Consider the following 18,843-nt stretch of genomic DNA (forward strand, 5'->3'; position numbering starts at 1 on the left):
TTGTGCCGCTTCACTGCACAGTCGGTGCAAGTATCACGGCCACAAATTTTTCTGTCAGATAAATTGCTGCTTTTCTAAACTTTATGATTTTTAGCTATTAAATCTTCAGGAGACGAGCAGAGTCTTTTGTAAGATGAAAAAAAAAACACACACGACACTAAATTATAATTTCTACTTGTATCAAAGAGATACCACCCCCACTGAGTGACTTACTGTATTTGTTTAATCTGCCAAGATGAAAATTCTCATGAGGGACGTGGACACTGGTGGGAAATGGCTGTATGTAATTAGTGGAGGATTTTAACTCCAGCAAAAAGCCTCCCTGAGACGCTTGTCCACTCTCTTTCTGAGAATTAGATGAGAAGAGCAGTAGCGCCGTCTTATCCGTCTGTTCCATACCAGTGCTGGAGCCGGCAGACAGTTAGCTTAGCTTAGCATAACGGGGGAAATAAATAGCCAGTCCCCAGAGACAACTGTTTCCTAACACCTCCTGGTTCCAGTTTCATATTGTGAAAACAAATATGGGTTGTATGCATACTTCTCAAAATGCTAAACTACTCCTTAACAGTCCAATGTTTACAGATATTCAGTAATTTAAGATCAAGCTTTTCCTTTTGTATTAACTGAAATGTAATTCAAGATGTAACCATGTGTTTCTGGCACTGATGCGTTATATGAGATCTCGGGTGAGGAAACTGAGTCACTGCGTTGAGAAGTTTCACTTTAGTGCAGAAAGAAAATGAAATGACGAGAGTTGAAAAACCCTGAAATGTGACACGTGTGATTTATGGGCTATATTATGGCTGTTTCAGGCTTCCTAGCGGAGAAGGGAGACCAGGCTGTGTCAGATAATTTTGCTGGGGAAAAAAAGCCCTCAGGTGACTGAGGCTCACTGTAGTGTCATCTCCCAGCCGCTGTCCATAACTTTTCCTCCCTCTCTATCTCTCTCTCTCTCTCTCTTTTTCTCTCTGTTTCTTTCTCTCTGACCGCCTATGTTCTGCCCCAGTCCCTCCTCGCGCCCTCCGTTCTCTTCTATCTCTCCCTCCCTTCATCCCCCTTTGTGTTTCTTTCACCGTCTTATCCAGTTGCTCTCTCCAGTATTTCACTGAGCCATGCGTGCACGTTGCTCACTCACAGTGTGGGTATACGGGGTGGCTTTGCCAGTGCCGTCACTGTCATTTTTCCTCTTTTTCTTTTGTGCGTTGGAGGTTTAATCCCTTTCTCACATTGCATTTCCACATGCTGAGGCAACAGAGCAGCCTTGTTGCATTTTTTTTTTCTTAATGCGGTTTTTGTCACAGGGAAGTAAGACTGGCTTCCTCCGACGAGGACCCCTGGGTAACGGATCCATTGATTTATGGATTTATGTGAAAGCACATTCATGGCTTTATTGTAGATTTAAGTGCACTTTAAAGGGGGATAAAGAACTACACTGCAGAGAATTTTGGTTTAAAAGAGAGGGTCCTGTGGGAGTGATGAGAGAGGCAGCAGAACTCTGTTTGATGTATGTCTATATATATTTACTCAGAATTGATATTATGTTATGAAAGTGTGCACATTTTTATCAAATACTGACAGGTGCTTTAATGTGGAAAAGCCTCAACTCTGACCTAACATTGTACTTTTGTCAAATAATCTCTTTGTTTCAAAAAAGAACATTTCACACCCCTGTGACCTTAAAGCACTCCCCTGTAATGTGTGAATGACATTTTAGAGCTCGGTGAGATAAAGTCAGAAAGGAACAGACACTTAGTGACCTCATGGAACTTTGAAAACAAACAATTTGTTTACTTAGCTAAATGGGTAAAGCAGTTCAAACATGCACAGACTGCTCATGCTAGCTATCTAGTTCATTCCTCTGTTTGTTCCAAACAAACCACTGGTGCTGCTGCCAGAAACACACTCTTGCATACCAGATTCCCCTCCATAAAGATGTCAGATATTGTGTTTAAGCAAAAGTTTTTGGTACATGAGATGAACAGTGTGCAGCCATGCTGGCAGCTCTGTGAGGATGTATTCAGGACCTGTGGAGCTTTGAAATAACATGCCCCCAAGTAAAAATGCTAACATGTTGATTTGTAGCATAATATTTACCATATTCACCATCTTGATTTAACATTTTAGCATGCTAACATTCACTAATTAGCACTAAACACTGGTGAAAGCAAAGTACTGGATAAATGTAAAATCTGACCTGTTACAAGAAAAATAAATTCAGGGGATCAACTCACCCTGAGGCGAACATTCGTATGCACCACATCTCATGACAATGCATCCAATAGCTGTTAAAGGGATTCACTCAAAACCAAACTGTGGTCATGTTATTGAAAAGACATGGGGATAATCAAAGGCCCCCTGAGACCACGAATATTTGGATGAAAGTTTAGGGTCAAACTGTCCAGTAGTTGTTGAGTTATTTAAGTCTGGACCAAAGTGGTGGACTGACTGAGCGTCTGACAAACTGACGCTACCATCCCTCCAGCCACGCCGCTAGTGTGGCTAAAAATGTCACAGATTGTTACAGTAAGTGAAGAGAGAAAACAATATGGCATGTGCCAAACAGCAGGCTGTGAATCCTCGGAGCAGTGGTGTCCCACCAGACCCTTCAGGCAACAGCATGCTGTTGGCAGCACTGTCCACTTCAGAGTCCACCCTAATTAGCACCACGCTGCCTAACCTACATCTGATTAAGTGGCTGTTTAACATGATGGCCTTTCTTCATATTTAATCAGCCTCCAGCCGAATTTAACTAAAGAGGCTGGTAGGTGCCCTACTCCACGGGTTTTTTTCCTCCCTCTTACTTCATCAGTTACTCTGTCCAAAAAATCTCCACAGTGACAAAGCTTTTACTATTCAAACCCCTTGAAAACAGGCCAAGACATGGGTTGTGATTAAATGGCGAGACACTTACGAACTCGGCTTCATCGGCAACAACAACCAGACAGAGCTGGACTCCACAGAGCTGGAGGAGGAGAGGAGAGTTTGTTGGAGGGCTCAACAGTCCTTCGCATTTCGCTACCATCTGGTGGAGAGGATGCAGGCAGTATGGAGGGAGTCCACACTTGATTTATAGTGTAAACAACACAGGCAGTGTTAATTACATCTGGGTTGCTGCTAAACAGTGGGCATTTTACAGGGGTCTCTCCAGACTACCCAGGTAGAATGATGCTATCAATTTCAACATGTCCAGGAGCATTTTGTTGTTTTTTTTTCGCATGCTGATATTTAATAAGACTATGCACTGACTTGTTATTTTTAAATTGCAATAATGGTGCAACAGTGCAGCATGAATTCCCCATTGTTCTCCACGTGTGCATACAAGAGACATTCTTTCTGCCCGCATGTCTCTACTGGCGTATTAGTCATTTCTTTTGTGCATACGACAGTGTTCATGAATGTACGTATAGTGAGTTTACGGTGAAAGAAAAAAAGCATTCAAGTCCCTCATATTATAGAGTAGATAAGTGGTAATACCACACTGTAGAAATGCTCTATTAATTCAAGTGAAAGTCTTGGATCGGAAAGGCTCCTTTCACTGGGTCCTATTATTATATTATTGGATCATTAATACTGATGCAATAATGTGTAAGTGGCCTTTTAATGTTGTGGCTGGTTGTAGTGGAGCTAAATCTAAATATTTGATATGCTGTTGGGTAATTCACTGCATAACAACACATCATCTTTTATCATACTCATTTTTATCTTAATATGAACTAACTACTAACAATAACTGCACAAATAAACGTTGTGGAGCAAAAAGTACTTCTTTTTCCCCACCTGATTTCGTGTACTGGATGTTCTTTTCCCTATACACTCTGTACATTATGTGTGTGTGTGTGTGGAGGTGGGAGGACCAGCCTCTCCAAGGATGATAGTTTGCCAAGGCCAGCCAATATCCCTGAGCACGAGTGTGACCATGACACACACGGCTCCCGCTGGCTGCATCAGCCTCCAGGGGCTGATTGTATGATAGTGATCTGATGATGGTTGTAGTAGCTGATTGCAAAGGCTTTTATTGTCCTATATAACATCAGCAGGCGCCCCCTTGCATTATTCTGTCTGTCGTGTCCACCGTGCGCGTGCGTGTGTGCATGCATGCGTGCGCGGTATGTGACTTACAGGGAGAGATATTGTTCGGGAATCTGTTTGGTGGTGTTTTGTTGTCTTAACCTATTTGCATGGTATTAAATCCTCTTTTTCCCCCTTTTAAAGCTTCATTTATTAACATGTTAAGACAATAAATAAAAGAGACATTAAAGTAAAACGTGTCAGAGGGAGGAAAATCAAAGGAAAAAGCAGATAATACATCCCTCCTTTTAAATTCCTCCTCTCCCTCTGCCTATTCCCGCTCACAAAAGGCTTCTATGGACCAAGGGAGCACTGGTGCTAATAATGTTGATGCTGTGCCAAGCCCAGCTGGTGGTGCCCGGCACAGGGCATCGAGTGTCTGCTCTCCACAGTCGCTGTCTTTAAAAGGCTCTCTCCTCTGCCAACTGGGATCAGAGGGAGTGAGATCACATTGCTGTAATGGACGCAACCAACCTGTGAATCTGTGTGGAGCTCTCTCTGTTAGCTCTGTCCGTTCCCCATATCAAATACCACATCCAAAACAACGGCATACTAAAAAAATCGTTGGACAGGAGCTTAAAATGACACCTAATTAGAGGCTAACACAAATATATACAGCATATTTGATAAGAATAATCAATAATACATGGGCAGATATTTGTTCTTTAAACATACAGACACAATAAATTAACATTTTTTGACGAGCAGCCCTTCAGGGGGGATCTTTTGAAGTTGGCCTTTTTTTTTGCCTATGCTCTCTAGAAAGCCGACAGGATTTTCTAAACCCTTTCCTCTGCATTTCTGTGCCTCGACTCCTTGTAGCTAATTGGTCGGTATATACCATATGTCAATATATATCTGAGATAAGCTCAAACTGGCCGCATCAAGTCATGCCGATGCATCTGTTTGGCTGCTGAACCCAACAGAATCTGCTGCGCACAACTTCTATGTGTGGATATTTAGTAGAAAGCGCCTCCTGTGCACTGTAGAATTTGTTTAAGCTGCAGGGTAAAAGACTGAAATCAGTTTTGAACAAATAAAAGGATTCCCCCAAATGCTGAATCCAATTTCCAGTGAAGTTTATTTGTGCTGTGATTCATATCAGGCAAAATTACAGTATGTGTCCTGTATTCGATATCATATTGACTGGGGAGCTCTGAATTTGGCTCGACACCCGCACCGAGGACCCTCGCTTCGGTCGTAATGCTGAATGCAGCTCGCAGGGGAGAGGGATCCATGTGTGGGTATTCTCCTCCTATTGTCAGGCAGCCATGTGCTACCCTACAAACAAACCCACCGACGGGGGCCAAACGAGAGCCAAGTGCCCCACCACCCCCTCCCCCTCTTCCTCCTCCTCCTCCTCCTCCTCCTCTACCTCTCTGCAGAGGAGCCGCTAAACATGCAGAACCGTAGAAGACAAACTAGAGTGTTGTGTTGTGCGCAGCGTGTTTCACACTTGCATACGGTACAGTATAAACACACACTTGTATGTAAACATGCACAATAAAACGCGCTCTAATCAGCTTGCAGGTTCCTCCATCCTGCTCTCAGTGTGTGGGTGGCTCCCACTCTACTCCCAGCAGTCCTTGTTAATGCAGCAAGGTGTCTGTTCTCTCCCCCCCCTTGTGTATTTCTCAGCAAAAACCTGCTTCCTCCCGCTCTGCCTTTCTTTTTCATTCTCAGCTCACAGTATCCCTAATTCATGCCGGAATAGAAATGAAGTTTACTCAACTCTAACTGGAGTTCTTAGTGAGTATTCTTCTGCTGCGACACACTGTGCTGTAAATATTTTAAAGGTGCAATTTGCAATACAGATGTAAACAAATGGGTCAGCGCATCAAAAAGTCACGGCGTCGTGTAGAAAACCGGCTAATACCACAAGTGTATTGCAACGGTACACACGTTAATCAACAGCCGTGGGGAAGCGAACGCGCCTTGAATGACAGCTCTGTTACAAAAGCAAAAGAGGAGGAGAAACCCCCATGTGTGTTTACAGTGTAACCAAGCAGGGATGAGAGGATTCATCATGTCACTTTTTAGAAGTCTAATGAAGAAACGCAACTGAACTTATGGTTTGGTTTTCTATGAAACACATGCACGATTTGGATTTGGTTTTTAGAATAAAAACTTCAGGGGCCCCTGTTTCACATAAAGCAATTTTGCTTTGGGGGGCTGCAAATGGTGGCGGCCTCACGTCTCACAAATGACTGTCACTGTCAGAAATTACGGATAAATGTGTGAGTTTTTTCGACAGCAGCTCTCAAAACGCACAGGCACGGGGGTCGCAGGTACAGTAACGTGGGAAAAAGGGGGTGGGGGATGCTGGTAGTGGTAGTAGTAGTGGTGAGGCGGTTATTTCATGTTGCAAACAACAGCTTTCATGCTGCAAATTTGGTGAAATGGAACCCAATCCCAGCATGCATCATTGAATCCTGTGTGCGTGGGTATGCAATTTGTATCCCGTGGGGGGGAAAAAGGCGGACTGCCATTAACAACGTAGGGATACTGACACAATGCAAACACCAGCATGAGTAGATATTGCTGAAGAAACACCAGCATGAGTAGCATGATATAAACACTGTATAATGAAAACCGTGTGAGATTACGCACAGAGAATGTGTCGCTTTCACTTCATCATCTGTATGTCACCCCGGCTAACTTTCCCTGTGTGCAGCCAAACACAGCTATTTAAGTGAAAAGGCAATATATACAGTCCTACGCTAGGAGCAAATGCAGTGTTGTATTTTTTAATCATTGTCATTAGCAATTATTTACAGTATCCTAGGAAAGTTTGCTGAGCGTGCATGTTTTCTGTGCTGAATCGAAGTTAAAGTTTCCTGCCCGAGGATACGTTTTGCAATAGCTGCTGACAGAAAGGAAGAAAACATCATCATCACGGTGGCTCGGAAATGTGTTAAGTATCTTCATTTCGCTTGTGTTTTCATGCTTTTTAATGCTGCCCCATGTGAACCGTAGAAGCAGCCCCATCATGCCGCTCAGATTACCCAAACAACTGCTCTCTATTAATAACAGAGTCATTATTAGGAGCTATTACACCAGAATTTTCAATTGTGCCGAGGACACTGGAGAACATCCAGTCCTCTGTTGTGGTAATTATAGCTCAATGAAATGTAGACATAAATGAAATGATGCAGATGTAAAAAAAAAAATATCTGGGCCTAAAGCTTCAGCGAGGCGTACGGCTGGGGAGCTGTGTTTTTTTTTTTCTTCCCCTCAATTAAATCCAAGTTAGTTTGGTGAAAGGGGGATTTAAAAGAATTCAAATTACAACAAAGCGTTAAAACCAAATATCTCATTAGCTGCAGGCAATAATTATACACAGATGGGACAAAATAACGATCAGATTAGATGTGAAAATATCTAATCTGTGTATCTATCTATCTATCTATCTATCGGTGCACAGGTTTTCGGTCTCTAACTGCTGTTAATTCACACGAGTTACAACAATTGGAGTTACAAATGACTCCGGGGACGTGGTTAAAGAGTCGTCAGATGATGAAGCCGACGATATCATCTGTAACTCGTGCGTCCGCAGCACGCAGACGTCCTGGACTAATTAGCATCCCCAAGACTTATTATGCATCGCTCTGTGTCAGAAATGCTTCTGACAAACAGAGTTGAGAGGCCGAGGCCGAGGCTGAGTGTGTTTGTGTCTGCGCTGAGTCTAGTTTGGCCGAAGAGGGACTTCTCATTATGCATTCTTCCCTGAGACAACACTCGGCCTCACCCAAGGCGCAGAGTGTCACTGTGATTATACACTCGCCTGCATTAATGCGAGCCTAGTGGTGTGAGAAAACATCACATGCACCTCTCTCTCTCTCTCAACGCTCGGAACATCCCCCCACCGCCGTCTCTCCTGCCCGTTCTCCTACTCCTCCTGTTCATCATCAACAATAACCCCCCCACTCCCACTCCACCATACTCCACCCCCTCCAATCCTGCTGCCACCATTTCACCTACTGCACCTTCCTCCTCCTCCACCTCCTCCCATCTCAGTCAATCAATCCTTCATGAAATCACAAGGTGACACGGGCGGCGTTGTCCTGGTAACCACCGCTACACAACTGTTGCCTGGCCACCGAGCAGCAAACAAGCCCAGAGCCCAGCAAGGCTTCTGTGTTGCAGAGAATGACAAGGTATGAGACAGAGAGACAGAGAGAGATGGAGAGATGGAGAGATGGAGAGATGGAGAGGGGGGGGAATAAAAGGCTGGAGGGAGGGTCGCGGGTGGAAGGTCACACACTGGCTGCCGCAGCCCTCCTACACTTTCATTTAATGATACCCTTCAAGGTGGCTTCTCTGCCCAGAAGCACAGCGGCACAAATGTCGGGCAAATCCACAAATTAATTAGACACATTTGCGTTGCAGAGAAACCAAACATTATTCTAACCCATGCATTTATAATGTAGGTACGGGGTATTTTATTAAACATCCGACAAACTGCTTCGCAATTATGCCTTTGTAAAACCATCAAAATCACAATGTGTGTATTCTCCATCCCTTCATTCACTCACTATAGAGAATCCTCTTGGGTCGGATCACTAAAAGAAAAAAAAATACATCAGAGCTGGGATTTATAAATAGGGCATTCTAATGAAGCACTTTATCAAGCTTGCATGAGGCTTTGGACGTATTATTTATTATTTAACGGTGGTTCTAGTCCAGTGAGATATGTCAATATGTAGTATAGGATCTGACAAAATGATTCATGCAATGCTAATTAATCAATTCAACATTCTCCACTAATATCCATTAATTTCCGGTGAAGGGGGAAAAAAATCAAGTGATTTAACCTCTTTGTGTATTGCATTAATCTTTTTTTTTTGCATACATAACTAGTTTGCTTGTTTATCTGCATTCGGGTGCACATACATAGTGTTTGTGTGGAAATAAAATGTGATATTTCTGTATTTACAGAAGTGTGAGCTGCATGTTGACAAGATATTATAGTAAACTGTGATGTATTTGCATGGTTTTATTTCAGAAATTGAACTTCAAAGACATTTATTTTCATGACTGAGTGTTTGTTTTCATTTCTGAATGTATGTCAGAAGGCAGTGATTGATATATGAATAGGCATCATGCACCGTGTCTAATCTGAGGGCCTTGTCTTCACGTCTTTGATGTAAAGACACTTCTTTCATTACACAGATTTTGTGTAGCACATCTTTAATCTGCCAAGAAGAAAGAAAGCCCGGCTAAAAGATTGAAAAAATAAAAAAAACAGGAAAAAGGTGTTTGTCTGCAAGGAAGGTGTCGTGAGGGAAGGGGGGGTAAATGGACTGTTTACAACAAGAGACACAGAGAGGGACCTTGAACGTCCATGACGAGCTCCATTCCCGTTTTCACTTTCAAATCACCTTATCCAATGCTTTTTTGGATGGCATCCTAAAAAACCAAGGCCATAATTTCCATCCAATTTGCTCCCTCTCTCTGCATGAACACTGACAGATTGTCATATTTTGGCCACGCTCCCAGAGGAGAGTTGTGAGAGGCAGGAGGGCAGATAAACGGCTATTACCATTCACACCGGCTCATTACTGAGCATTTAGACCCAGGAGCACCAGCCCAAAAGCTCCACACAGTGGGCGTTCGTGCCGCTCCCGTACCCGCCCCGGGAGCCCTGAACCATGCAGCTTGTGATTGACAACTCTGTCTTCTATTGTATTTTTCAAAACAAAGATTTATTTAATCCACGCCATGTATAACTTCATAAAGATCATATTATACAAACGGCATAATATCCCCAAAGGTGCAGTTACACTACAAATGGCTTCCAATTATTGCGTTCGCTCGGAGATAGAGGAGTAATGTGGAGCTATGAGCAGGATTTTACATTCGCGGCACAACTCATGCATTACATAAGCAGCATAAAAAAACCTTTCAACGTACCGTCATGAATCCATCCAGCAGGCCTGAGTCCGGTTTGGGCGGGGCTTGTAGCCGCTCCATTGACCACTTCTCAATGATTGATGACACCTGAGAGTTTTCTGTGTTGAGGATGCGGAACCCAGTCATGTTGACTCCACTGAAACGATACGGCTCCATGTCCAGGGCAAAGAGGTCCTGGAAGCATAAAGACGAAAGTCTGGATGTGTTGGAGCAATTAATTTCTCATCTTTGGGTTGTGTGCGCGCCGCTTATTTTCTTAACATTGTTAATAATTCAACGGCTACTTGAGTGGCAGCTTTAGCAAAAGAAGTGAGAGCACAGAGTACAGTTGAAGGTATTTCAGGAGTTGTTTGATCTCATGCAGAGGCAGTAGCCTTGATTAAGGCGAGGCTTTCAAGGTTACAGGCAGGCTTTTGGTGGACTGCCATCTATCATGTGGAAGCGAAAGGACAACCCAATTGTCCTGCATACAGCATGTCTGGCATCTCACCAGGCAGATGTCTCTGGGACGCAACAACACAGTTGACAGAGCAACAGCAGGTGATGTACGCTAGAGTGGGGTGTGGGGTGTGAGGGAGGGGGCGGGGGGGCATGGTCAATGTTTGCTGTCCTATTCTGAAAGCAGCATGGATGGCTTGGTACCAGTATACAACAGTTTTGGCTAGCACAGTGGCCTCCAACCTGCCAAACACTGGCGGATGTTAAAGTAGGCATGTTGCCACCTACACAAGCAGCAGCAGCAGCGGCAGCAGCAGCGGCAGCGGCATGCCGCGGAAACACGCCTATAATCACTATTCTCTCTCCTCTCCCAATGACATACCTGCTGTCATCCTCTGCCCTTTCATCCAGCCTGGTTCTTATGGGAATGCACTAGGGATGGCTGTGTGTCCTGTTCACTGGTAAATGTCTTTTTCAGGTCAGTTTTCTCCAACCTTTCCCTCACCTTTTTTGCAATTGTGCTGCAAACAACACAGCCATGCCATTTATTTGTTAGAGCTATAATGGACCAAATGGGTGACAGTCTCATCTGCTCAGGGCTATTATCTGAGCTCTCTGTCTTCTTTTCTCTGTACTCAGCGAAGATGTGCTGCTTTTCCTCTGGAGCGTAACAATCTTTGTAGTGGCTAGATCAAAGAACTTTGGAGAACTTCAATCGCTGCCAATCGCAGTCAGAATATATATTTCCAACTGCTTTTGTTTCCTACACTCGGGGTTGTGGACAGCCACGTGGGGTGAAAGGGCTGGTGCAAAATTTAGAAAATAAACAGAAGTTAAACTTTTGGATCTGAGACTTTGAATGCAAATAATATATTCATAATCAACTACATGACAATGAGTCTGCCTCAGAAGGCCAATCTATTTCCATCGCCAGAAAGATGGGTTGTAGCTCAGGTTCAAAACGCTTTACACAAATCAGAATAATGGGATATGTTTTCTTTGACTGCTTTCTAGTTGAGTTATATTTAATTTTCTTCTCAGAGAGGAAAAACTACTATCAGAAATGTTACCTTGCAATAAATAAAAACAGGTGTTTGCACTGCAATAACCCAGGAAAAGCAAACTATTCAAACCCTGCACATTTTCACACAGGCAGGCGCGCAACAGAAATGGAACAAACAAATTGTGTATAATTGCCTTTTTCCCCCAAATAAAAGTGGTGCGAGTGTACTTACCAGGGTAGTAAAAATATAATGGTAGTACTCTGTCATCATACCCATGGCCAGGGCCTACAGGGAGGAAAGAGAAAGTGAAAAGTAAGTGAGACAAAAATCAAAGATTAATCGCTTAATGTGCTTATTACTCTGTTCGTCTTAATTCATTTAACTTTTACTTAACCTGCACAGTCTCTCTAATGTTGACACCACCTGCCTGGGCAGGAAGTTAACTGAGGATGGAGATTTATATTTAAAGAGCATATCCAGAACAGTCTGACTTGGTGCTAATGGTTGATTAATCGATTCGCTGTATTAATATCACACTTAGACTGAGACGCAAGTTTAAACGTCAGACCAGCAGCCGCTGAGTGCGAAATTCAAACAACACATTTATATTTCCATTACCTGTTTTTTTTATTTAATTAGATACTTTTCACACAAAATGTGTTGTTTGTCCTGATATGATGTTGTTTATTTCACAACTCCATCTCAATGTGATAAGAAAAAAAAGGACTTCCAAGAATTCTTGTTATTCTCTGTGAGCTCTGTTTTTTTTTTCAGTCCAGATAACACAGTGTGTGGTCACAGCAAACAGAAGAATAGTTGGAATGCAATGTACACACCAACCTAAAGCCCACAGTTTTCAGGAAAAGTGCTGAAGTCATTGAGCTGAGCTGTTGACGTGGAGTATTTTTCAGATTTTTTTGTGCCAGCTAAGTATTCACCATCAATAAATAATCATTCTACTTGCTTCCAATAGACACGCAGCTGTATCAAGAATTCAAACAGTGCAATATACTCGTGAGAAGGCTTCAATTCAATAAGAACCCCCGCAGTTTTCATAAATAATCTGCCTCTGTTAAATGAATTTAACATGCCTGTGAGCAGAATTAGGCTTTCTAATTAAAAAACCTTTATTGTGCAATGGAGAGCATCCATTATGACGGGTCAGTAGTAGAGATCTAATATTCTGCCGAGAGATTAAAGCTGCATGGAGCAGAAAGTATAGGTATCAGAAACATTTGCATCAGTGCTTAAAGAGAGAGAGGATAATAAAGGGAACGCACATGAACTTATTGTTTTAGTATAATGAGTGAACTGCGAGTCTACGTATGGAGCACTGAGCCCGTGTTTCTATAAGGGGACATTATGTAAATTTTGGGACTGCAGCTAATTCACTTTTAATTAAATTCAGGGAGCGCTATGATAAAATTACCCATCTTTTTCACAAAACGTAGCAGACTGTTCCATCAACCTAACTGTTATTACTGTCGGTGAATAGCACTGAATATGGCCGCAACCAATGATCAGTGTCATTGCCAATTATTTTCTTGATTGATCACTAAGTCTACAGATGTAAAAAATAAAATAAAATAGGGAAACTGTGGAGAAAAATGCCATTTGTATTGGCTCAGACACAAACGTCACATCTTGAATTTGCTCCGATCGGCGGTGGGAAACCTAGAAGTACTGTACAGTTCAGAGCGCCACGTACGCTCCCTCAGGTTTGGTTTCGCAATGATTTTATCTGCCGATCTGTAATGGCTCATTAAGGTGGGCTCGTACCTGCTTTAGGATCCAGGCAGCCATCTCATGTCCACAATCAAAGATGACATGGAACTCCTTTGCTTTCTTCATCTCCTTCAGAAGTGGCTTGGCATCCTTGGTCTCTGTGGGCAGCTGTCGGATCTTCAAACGAATGTTGTATCGTGACGGCGCCTTGATCAGCTCCTGCAGTCGAATGAGACCTGCAGACAAAGAGGATACATATAGCGTGAAAAATGAATTTTAAAGATGTAGCAACATAGTGTGTTTGATCTGCCGCCATTTTGAAGTATCGCTGATGCCGAGGAGGCCACAAAAAAAAAACCCCAGCTGGATTCAGGTTTTCTCAGCAGAAAAAAAAAGGCTCATATGCATGCATGCCTTCCTAATCCACAGTCTATTGATCCTCCTACTCATGCCTGGCAAGCAAACAGACTGCTACAGACCTATCAAGAGAATTTAACACCAAGCCAGCACATTGCACTCTTTTATACCAAAAGCACAAAATAGAAAGAACCGCGATCTGCAGCCTCCTACAGAAACTTCCAATCCCACAGAAGGCTCCCGAGTGTTGAATCGCTCTCGTCTTCCATGATACCATACAGCAGCATGGAATAGGTTCAATTTTACCCTGATGGAAAGCCGTGGTCAATCCGGTCTCTCCTGTCTCTCTCGCACACACTTCAAATGTGCTCTGATGAGAGCGGCTCTGTTTGCCCACCTTGTACTTGCCCCCAGGGAGCCCGACGCCGCCGTCGCATATTGAGCTACAATCTTCACCTTTCATTTCTCGACCACACGCTCAGGTAGAAAGCTCTCCGGGAGATACTGTGATGAGATTACAATGAGTTTCTCCCTCAGTAAAGAACTTCAGAGTCCAGGGATGAAAGAGGCAGGATTGATGGGAGAGATGATTACTTGTCATGGGTATAAAAATGGTTGGAGCAGCAAGGATAGTTTGAGAGGGAACTGGAGAGAGATAGGATTTTTTTTTCTTCATGGAATCACTTTAAGATAGCTCAGCCTATTTTTTATTTTGAAATGAAGTGCTGTGTGAGCAGTTTAATGGTGTTACTGTGAGTGGGGTTGGGTCTCCCCGAGGCCTACAGAAAGATTGGTGTGAAATAGGAACATGCAGGTCTTGTTGTGAAAAGTACTATTGTAGGGAGGAATAGTGAACCTCCTAGAGCTTTCCTCAGGTAATCCCAAAAGATCCCTACTCTAGGGCATGTCTGCGTCTTCCTGTTTTTGTTCATGCTGACACTTTGGGAGGTGTTAAGCAAGGGAAAAAAAATCTGTCAAGGGAGCTCAACGTTTGGGTAACACTGTCAGCGTAGATGTTTGTGGGCTCTGGCTAATGCCTTCAGACTTTCCCCCTGGATCTTCTAACGGCTGTGTGTGAATATTTTATCCCCTCCGATAGTTTTTCCTGCCAGCCGTCAGATAGGCTCCAATCAGCAGCGTGGGGCCCTGGAGCATGAAGCTGTGTGATTACAGCCTGGGACCGGGTGGAAGCGGCAGTGTGGGGGGATGCAATGCGGCTATGCAGCTGTCACACTTTTTAGTGGAGGGGGGGGGTGTGTGTGTGTGTGTGGGGGGGGGGGGGGCGTCAGGTGCGTTACAGCAGAACTGGCTCCATAGAGCGGGCCCGAGCGACTCCTATCTGACAGAGAGAGAGGCGAGAGGTCACCTTTTGGCATCTCACTGGGGCAGTTTGCTGGAGAATGAGGGTGTTAACATACTGGGCTCCAAGGCAGGAATGAAGAGAGGTCAAGGAGATGAGTCAGAATAATGTGGCAAGTGGGACGAGTCATTGGGATATCATCCGAGGTTAATGCACAGGCGCCGGCGACGCTGCAGGACTGGCTGTTTACTAGGATGTATGCAACAGATGTAAAAGACACACTGGAGGAGACAAAGCAGCAGTAAAACTAATATTTCCAAGACACCATTAGTTGATAAAAAGGAGCAGAAAAGGGTTTAAATATCTATTTAGAGGCACAATTTAAGATGTCAACCCGCAAGACAATATTCATTTCCTGAGAGTGGGGAGTGAATTCATTATGCAACCTGTCTAAATTTTAAACCTCATCTCAACTCTGTCTAATTTACTTACATTAAGTTGTCAGCCACATCGTGCCAAATTGCTCGTAAATTGCGAATAAGCATTTGAATATTGTTATCTCCTCCGGAGCGGTTACACTTTACCTCATAAAAATATCACTGCACTCCAGCTAAAATATGACTGGTCTTTTAAAACGCACATTATGAGCCACTCCACAAAGTCACGGGACAGACAAAATGGCTCAAAGACACATTTGATAGCCACCCTCAGAGATCAAGTGTCTCTGTGTGTTATTAATGGCTGTTGTCGGCCCACACATACTACAGTCCTGCATTGCATTAATCTGAAGAGACATTGGGTCATTCTGGGTAATGTGGTCCACTTTTTTTTTTTTTTTTTCTTTTTTTTTTTCAATGCTGCTGCTCACTCTCCTGGAAGACTGACACGGGCAGCACCTGGAGGACTGAGGCAGAACAGTAAGCTATTGATTTCTGAATTAACTTGACAGGTTACAAAGCACTCTCTGAACTCTGAGGAGCAGTGCTGCTTTTTGTAGCTCACCTGGTACCTCTTGCTTTTCTGGACAGTTTAGACTGTAAGAGAGCTGCAGGTTTTTAAACAGTGACACATTCATCACCACACACACACATACACACACACACACACACAAACAGGCGCACCACTGGAAGATGAAGACGGACAACAACTGTACCTGTACCTGTGCTGTCGTCGTAAACCACGGTGACCGTTCTCCACTTGAAGAAGTGCACCAGGTCGAGGATGGCTCTGCTGAGGGAGGAGAAGTCGGGGAACAGGCTGACATAGTACGAGTCCCTGTTGTCTGACACTTGATGCTTCCACTTGGTCTGGATGTGGGGCACTCCCAGAGCGTTGCAGATGGATTGGACCGCATTGGCCGACGAGCTGTGCGAGGGGCCAAAAATGGCCGCCACCCCGAGAGAAAGCTGGTCACATGCTGGTGGGAGAGCAAGAGAGTCGGTTTAGTGTTTCTGCTCAATTTACCGTTTGAAAAATAACAGTTGTTTGATAATGACCATGGCCAAATTGATTTGATTTGAATTAATTCAACTTACTCTCAATTTAATTCAACTTACTCTCAATTTGTATTTTATTTTTAAAGGGACAACGAGGAGTTTGTATTTGGTTATAAAAAAGTCTCACATTAATGTGGATGAATCTACGCTACCCACACTTGTTAATGGCTCCATTTTCGATAAATATATCGTTTTGTCTCTATCGTTATTTTGTTATTATAATTAATGGTGGAAATGCTGGGCGAGCCGACCAGCGTTTCCTTACTTTCGGTTTCGCGGACGCTGCCCGGCGGGCCATGGGAATAACACCGCTGAATCGCCGTTTATGGTCGGAAATACGACGGTATCTGATCGTCTTCGAACCTCTGACTTTAATTCTTGATGAATGAAAACATTCTTGGCACAACGTCCGTCTTGCGCCGGTCCAAGAATTTCACCGTGCGCGCAGAGGCTCATGGTAAATGTAGTATGAAAACACTTCGCTTTCCAAAACTCCTCGTTGTCCCTTTAACATTTAAAAATAATTTACAAAACCTCTGTGGAAGTTTAAACTATGTGCATAGTATAAAATAGTCTCAAAAAAATGTATTTCTGTTTCTGGGCATCATTTGAGTCAGCTGTTTTTTTTTCTTTCTCCTTTCTATCAGTAAAAATCTAGATCTTGTCCCATGTATATGTGCATGAATATGTACGTACATGATAAAATAGTAAGCCAACAAGGATAAACGATCATTCACAATAATACTCAATTAACCTCTGAGTCTTTTCTGCGATGTCTAAAATCCCTGCTAATTAGTGTTTTGTATACCTCACAATAGTTCTGGACCAGACATGCAAAAACACACATTTACATTTTTTATTTTTTTTGGATTGATGGACACTCTGTGCAAAGTTCTCCAAAAACCTGTTACATTACCACCATAAAGTTTTGAAATAAATGGCTGTCGTATGTGGAAGGCAATTTTTATTTCTATGAGATTTCACCAACATTCACTTGAGGCTCTGTTAAATGTCTCCCTCATACGGCCGGACTCACCTTTCCTGGAGGCCTCAAAGCTGTCGAAGATGTTTATTCTCTGGATGTCATAGGTCAGCGTGGTGTTGGGGAGCAAGGTGCGGTTCCTGTTGATTGTGTTCAAGGCAAATTTAAAGGCTAGTTCCTCTGCTCCGGAGGGGCCACTCTCTATGGATTCAAATATTCCACCTGTGGGTCGAGAGAAAAAAAACAAAGAAAAATAAGCAAAGAATAATAACTCTGAATAGCCACTTCCTTCTCCTGTAATTGCAATAGATTCCTTAGCACAAGTGACATTCAAGTAAATGGTCGATATGATGCAGGCAATTACAGCTCAAGTAGTGCTATCATTTTTAACACTTCAGTGTTTGTACTCTCATATTATTGATGCCATTGTGTTCGCTGCTTCACAGAGCTCAGTCATGAGCTGACATGAAACAGATCTACAGTGCGGATTAGGCGTTTGGATCTCGGCTGATTTGCATTCGGTGGCAGTCGTCAGTGTAATTATAGGCAATTAGTTCTGTAGGGAGGTGAGTTCAGGGGTGGGTGCCCTTCTTTAACTCCCTCGCTCAGCCTTGACAGAAAGGTTCACTCCTCAATTTTGTCCCATTGATTTTAATGATTCTCAAATGAGAGGAGAGCAAAGAAAAACAAGTGAGCAGGGAGCGAAGAGATTAGGCTGAAAATACAGAAAGAGGAGGTATAGAAAAGTCGTATAGAAACAGAGAGATAGAAAAAGAGAGACTGGCAGTGAAGGAGAAGGTCAGACGAGTCAGAAAGGCATAAAAATAAAAAAACGCCGGGAAATATTTGAACACACTCGTTAAAAAGAAGTCGACTCCAAGGTTCAGATTCTTATTTCTGCCTCACATTTCACTGTTACTTTGGTTGGTGTTTAATGGGAGAGCATCCTGAAGGGAGCGCCACGCTGAGCCTGCCTGAGAAATCTTGTTACCTTTTGGATACATGAGAATCACACCTAGCGATGCTCATTAATTGACAGAGTAAAAGCCTCAGCAACAGAAGAAACAAACAATGCACACTGCTTCGCCCACCACCTGAGCCAGACAGTATAATTACCGCGGCAAAGTAAGGTGTTGTCACCTTTAAAAAACAGCACCCGTCAGGCTCGTCAGTTATTTCTATAAAGCTCCAGATGGTATGGAGGACGATGATGTTTGAACTGACCCTGAACCAACGTTTTAATCATCTCAAGATTATTTCACCATCAAATTTACTTGAACTTGTTTCACACCTGAAAATCATTTAAAAAAAACACACCATTCAATTTAATTCCAACCTACATGGTCAGATTTTCATGATCTGTTCTTCTCTCTTTCAAGTGTTGCAAAGTAGATTCATTTTTTTTGTTCCATCTAATTTACAAGCTAGTCACCCAGGACATGTCTAATTTCAGGTGTAAATGGGGTCAGTGAGAATGATAACAGAGTATTTTTCACACATCCATCATTACAACGAAGCAAAGCCATTACAAGGAAACGCAATATGCCAGAGCATGTAGCA

At 43.1% G+C, this 18,843-nt stretch overlaps 1 protein-coding gene across 2 annotated transcripts in view; it reads right to left on the reverse strand.

Moving 5' to 3' along the window:
- Window positions 1–18,843, reverse strand: part of LOC311007378 (glutamate receptor ionotropic, kainate 2-like) — a gene marked incomplete at both ends in the record, with an annotated part of 56,470 nt that overhangs the window by 21,125 nt on the left and 16,502 nt on the right. Inside the window, 5 exons of one of the 2 annotated variants that reach the window (XM_084000527.1) lie at window positions 9,982–10,155; window positions 11,655–11,708; window positions 13,203–13,384; window positions 15,965–16,222; window positions 17,338–17,505. In XM_084000527.1, the coding sequence (XP_083856653.1) occupies window positions 9,982–10,155; window positions 11,655–11,708; window positions 13,203–13,384; window positions 15,965–16,222; window positions 17,338–17,505 (836 nt within the window). Of the gene's footprint in view, window positions 1–9,981; window positions 10,156–11,654; window positions 11,709–13,202; window positions 13,385–15,958; window positions 16,223–17,337; window positions 17,506–18,843 lie in introns of both variants that reach the window. The other variant, XM_084000526.1, reaches the window with a different exon arrangement.

This window comes from Trachurus trachurus, assembly GCF_905171665.1.
Source record: "Trachurus trachurus genome assembly, chromosome: 24".
NCBI classification, from domain to species: domain Eukaryota; kingdom Metazoa; phylum Chordata; class Actinopteri; order Carangiformes; family Carangidae; genus Trachurus; species Trachurus trachurus.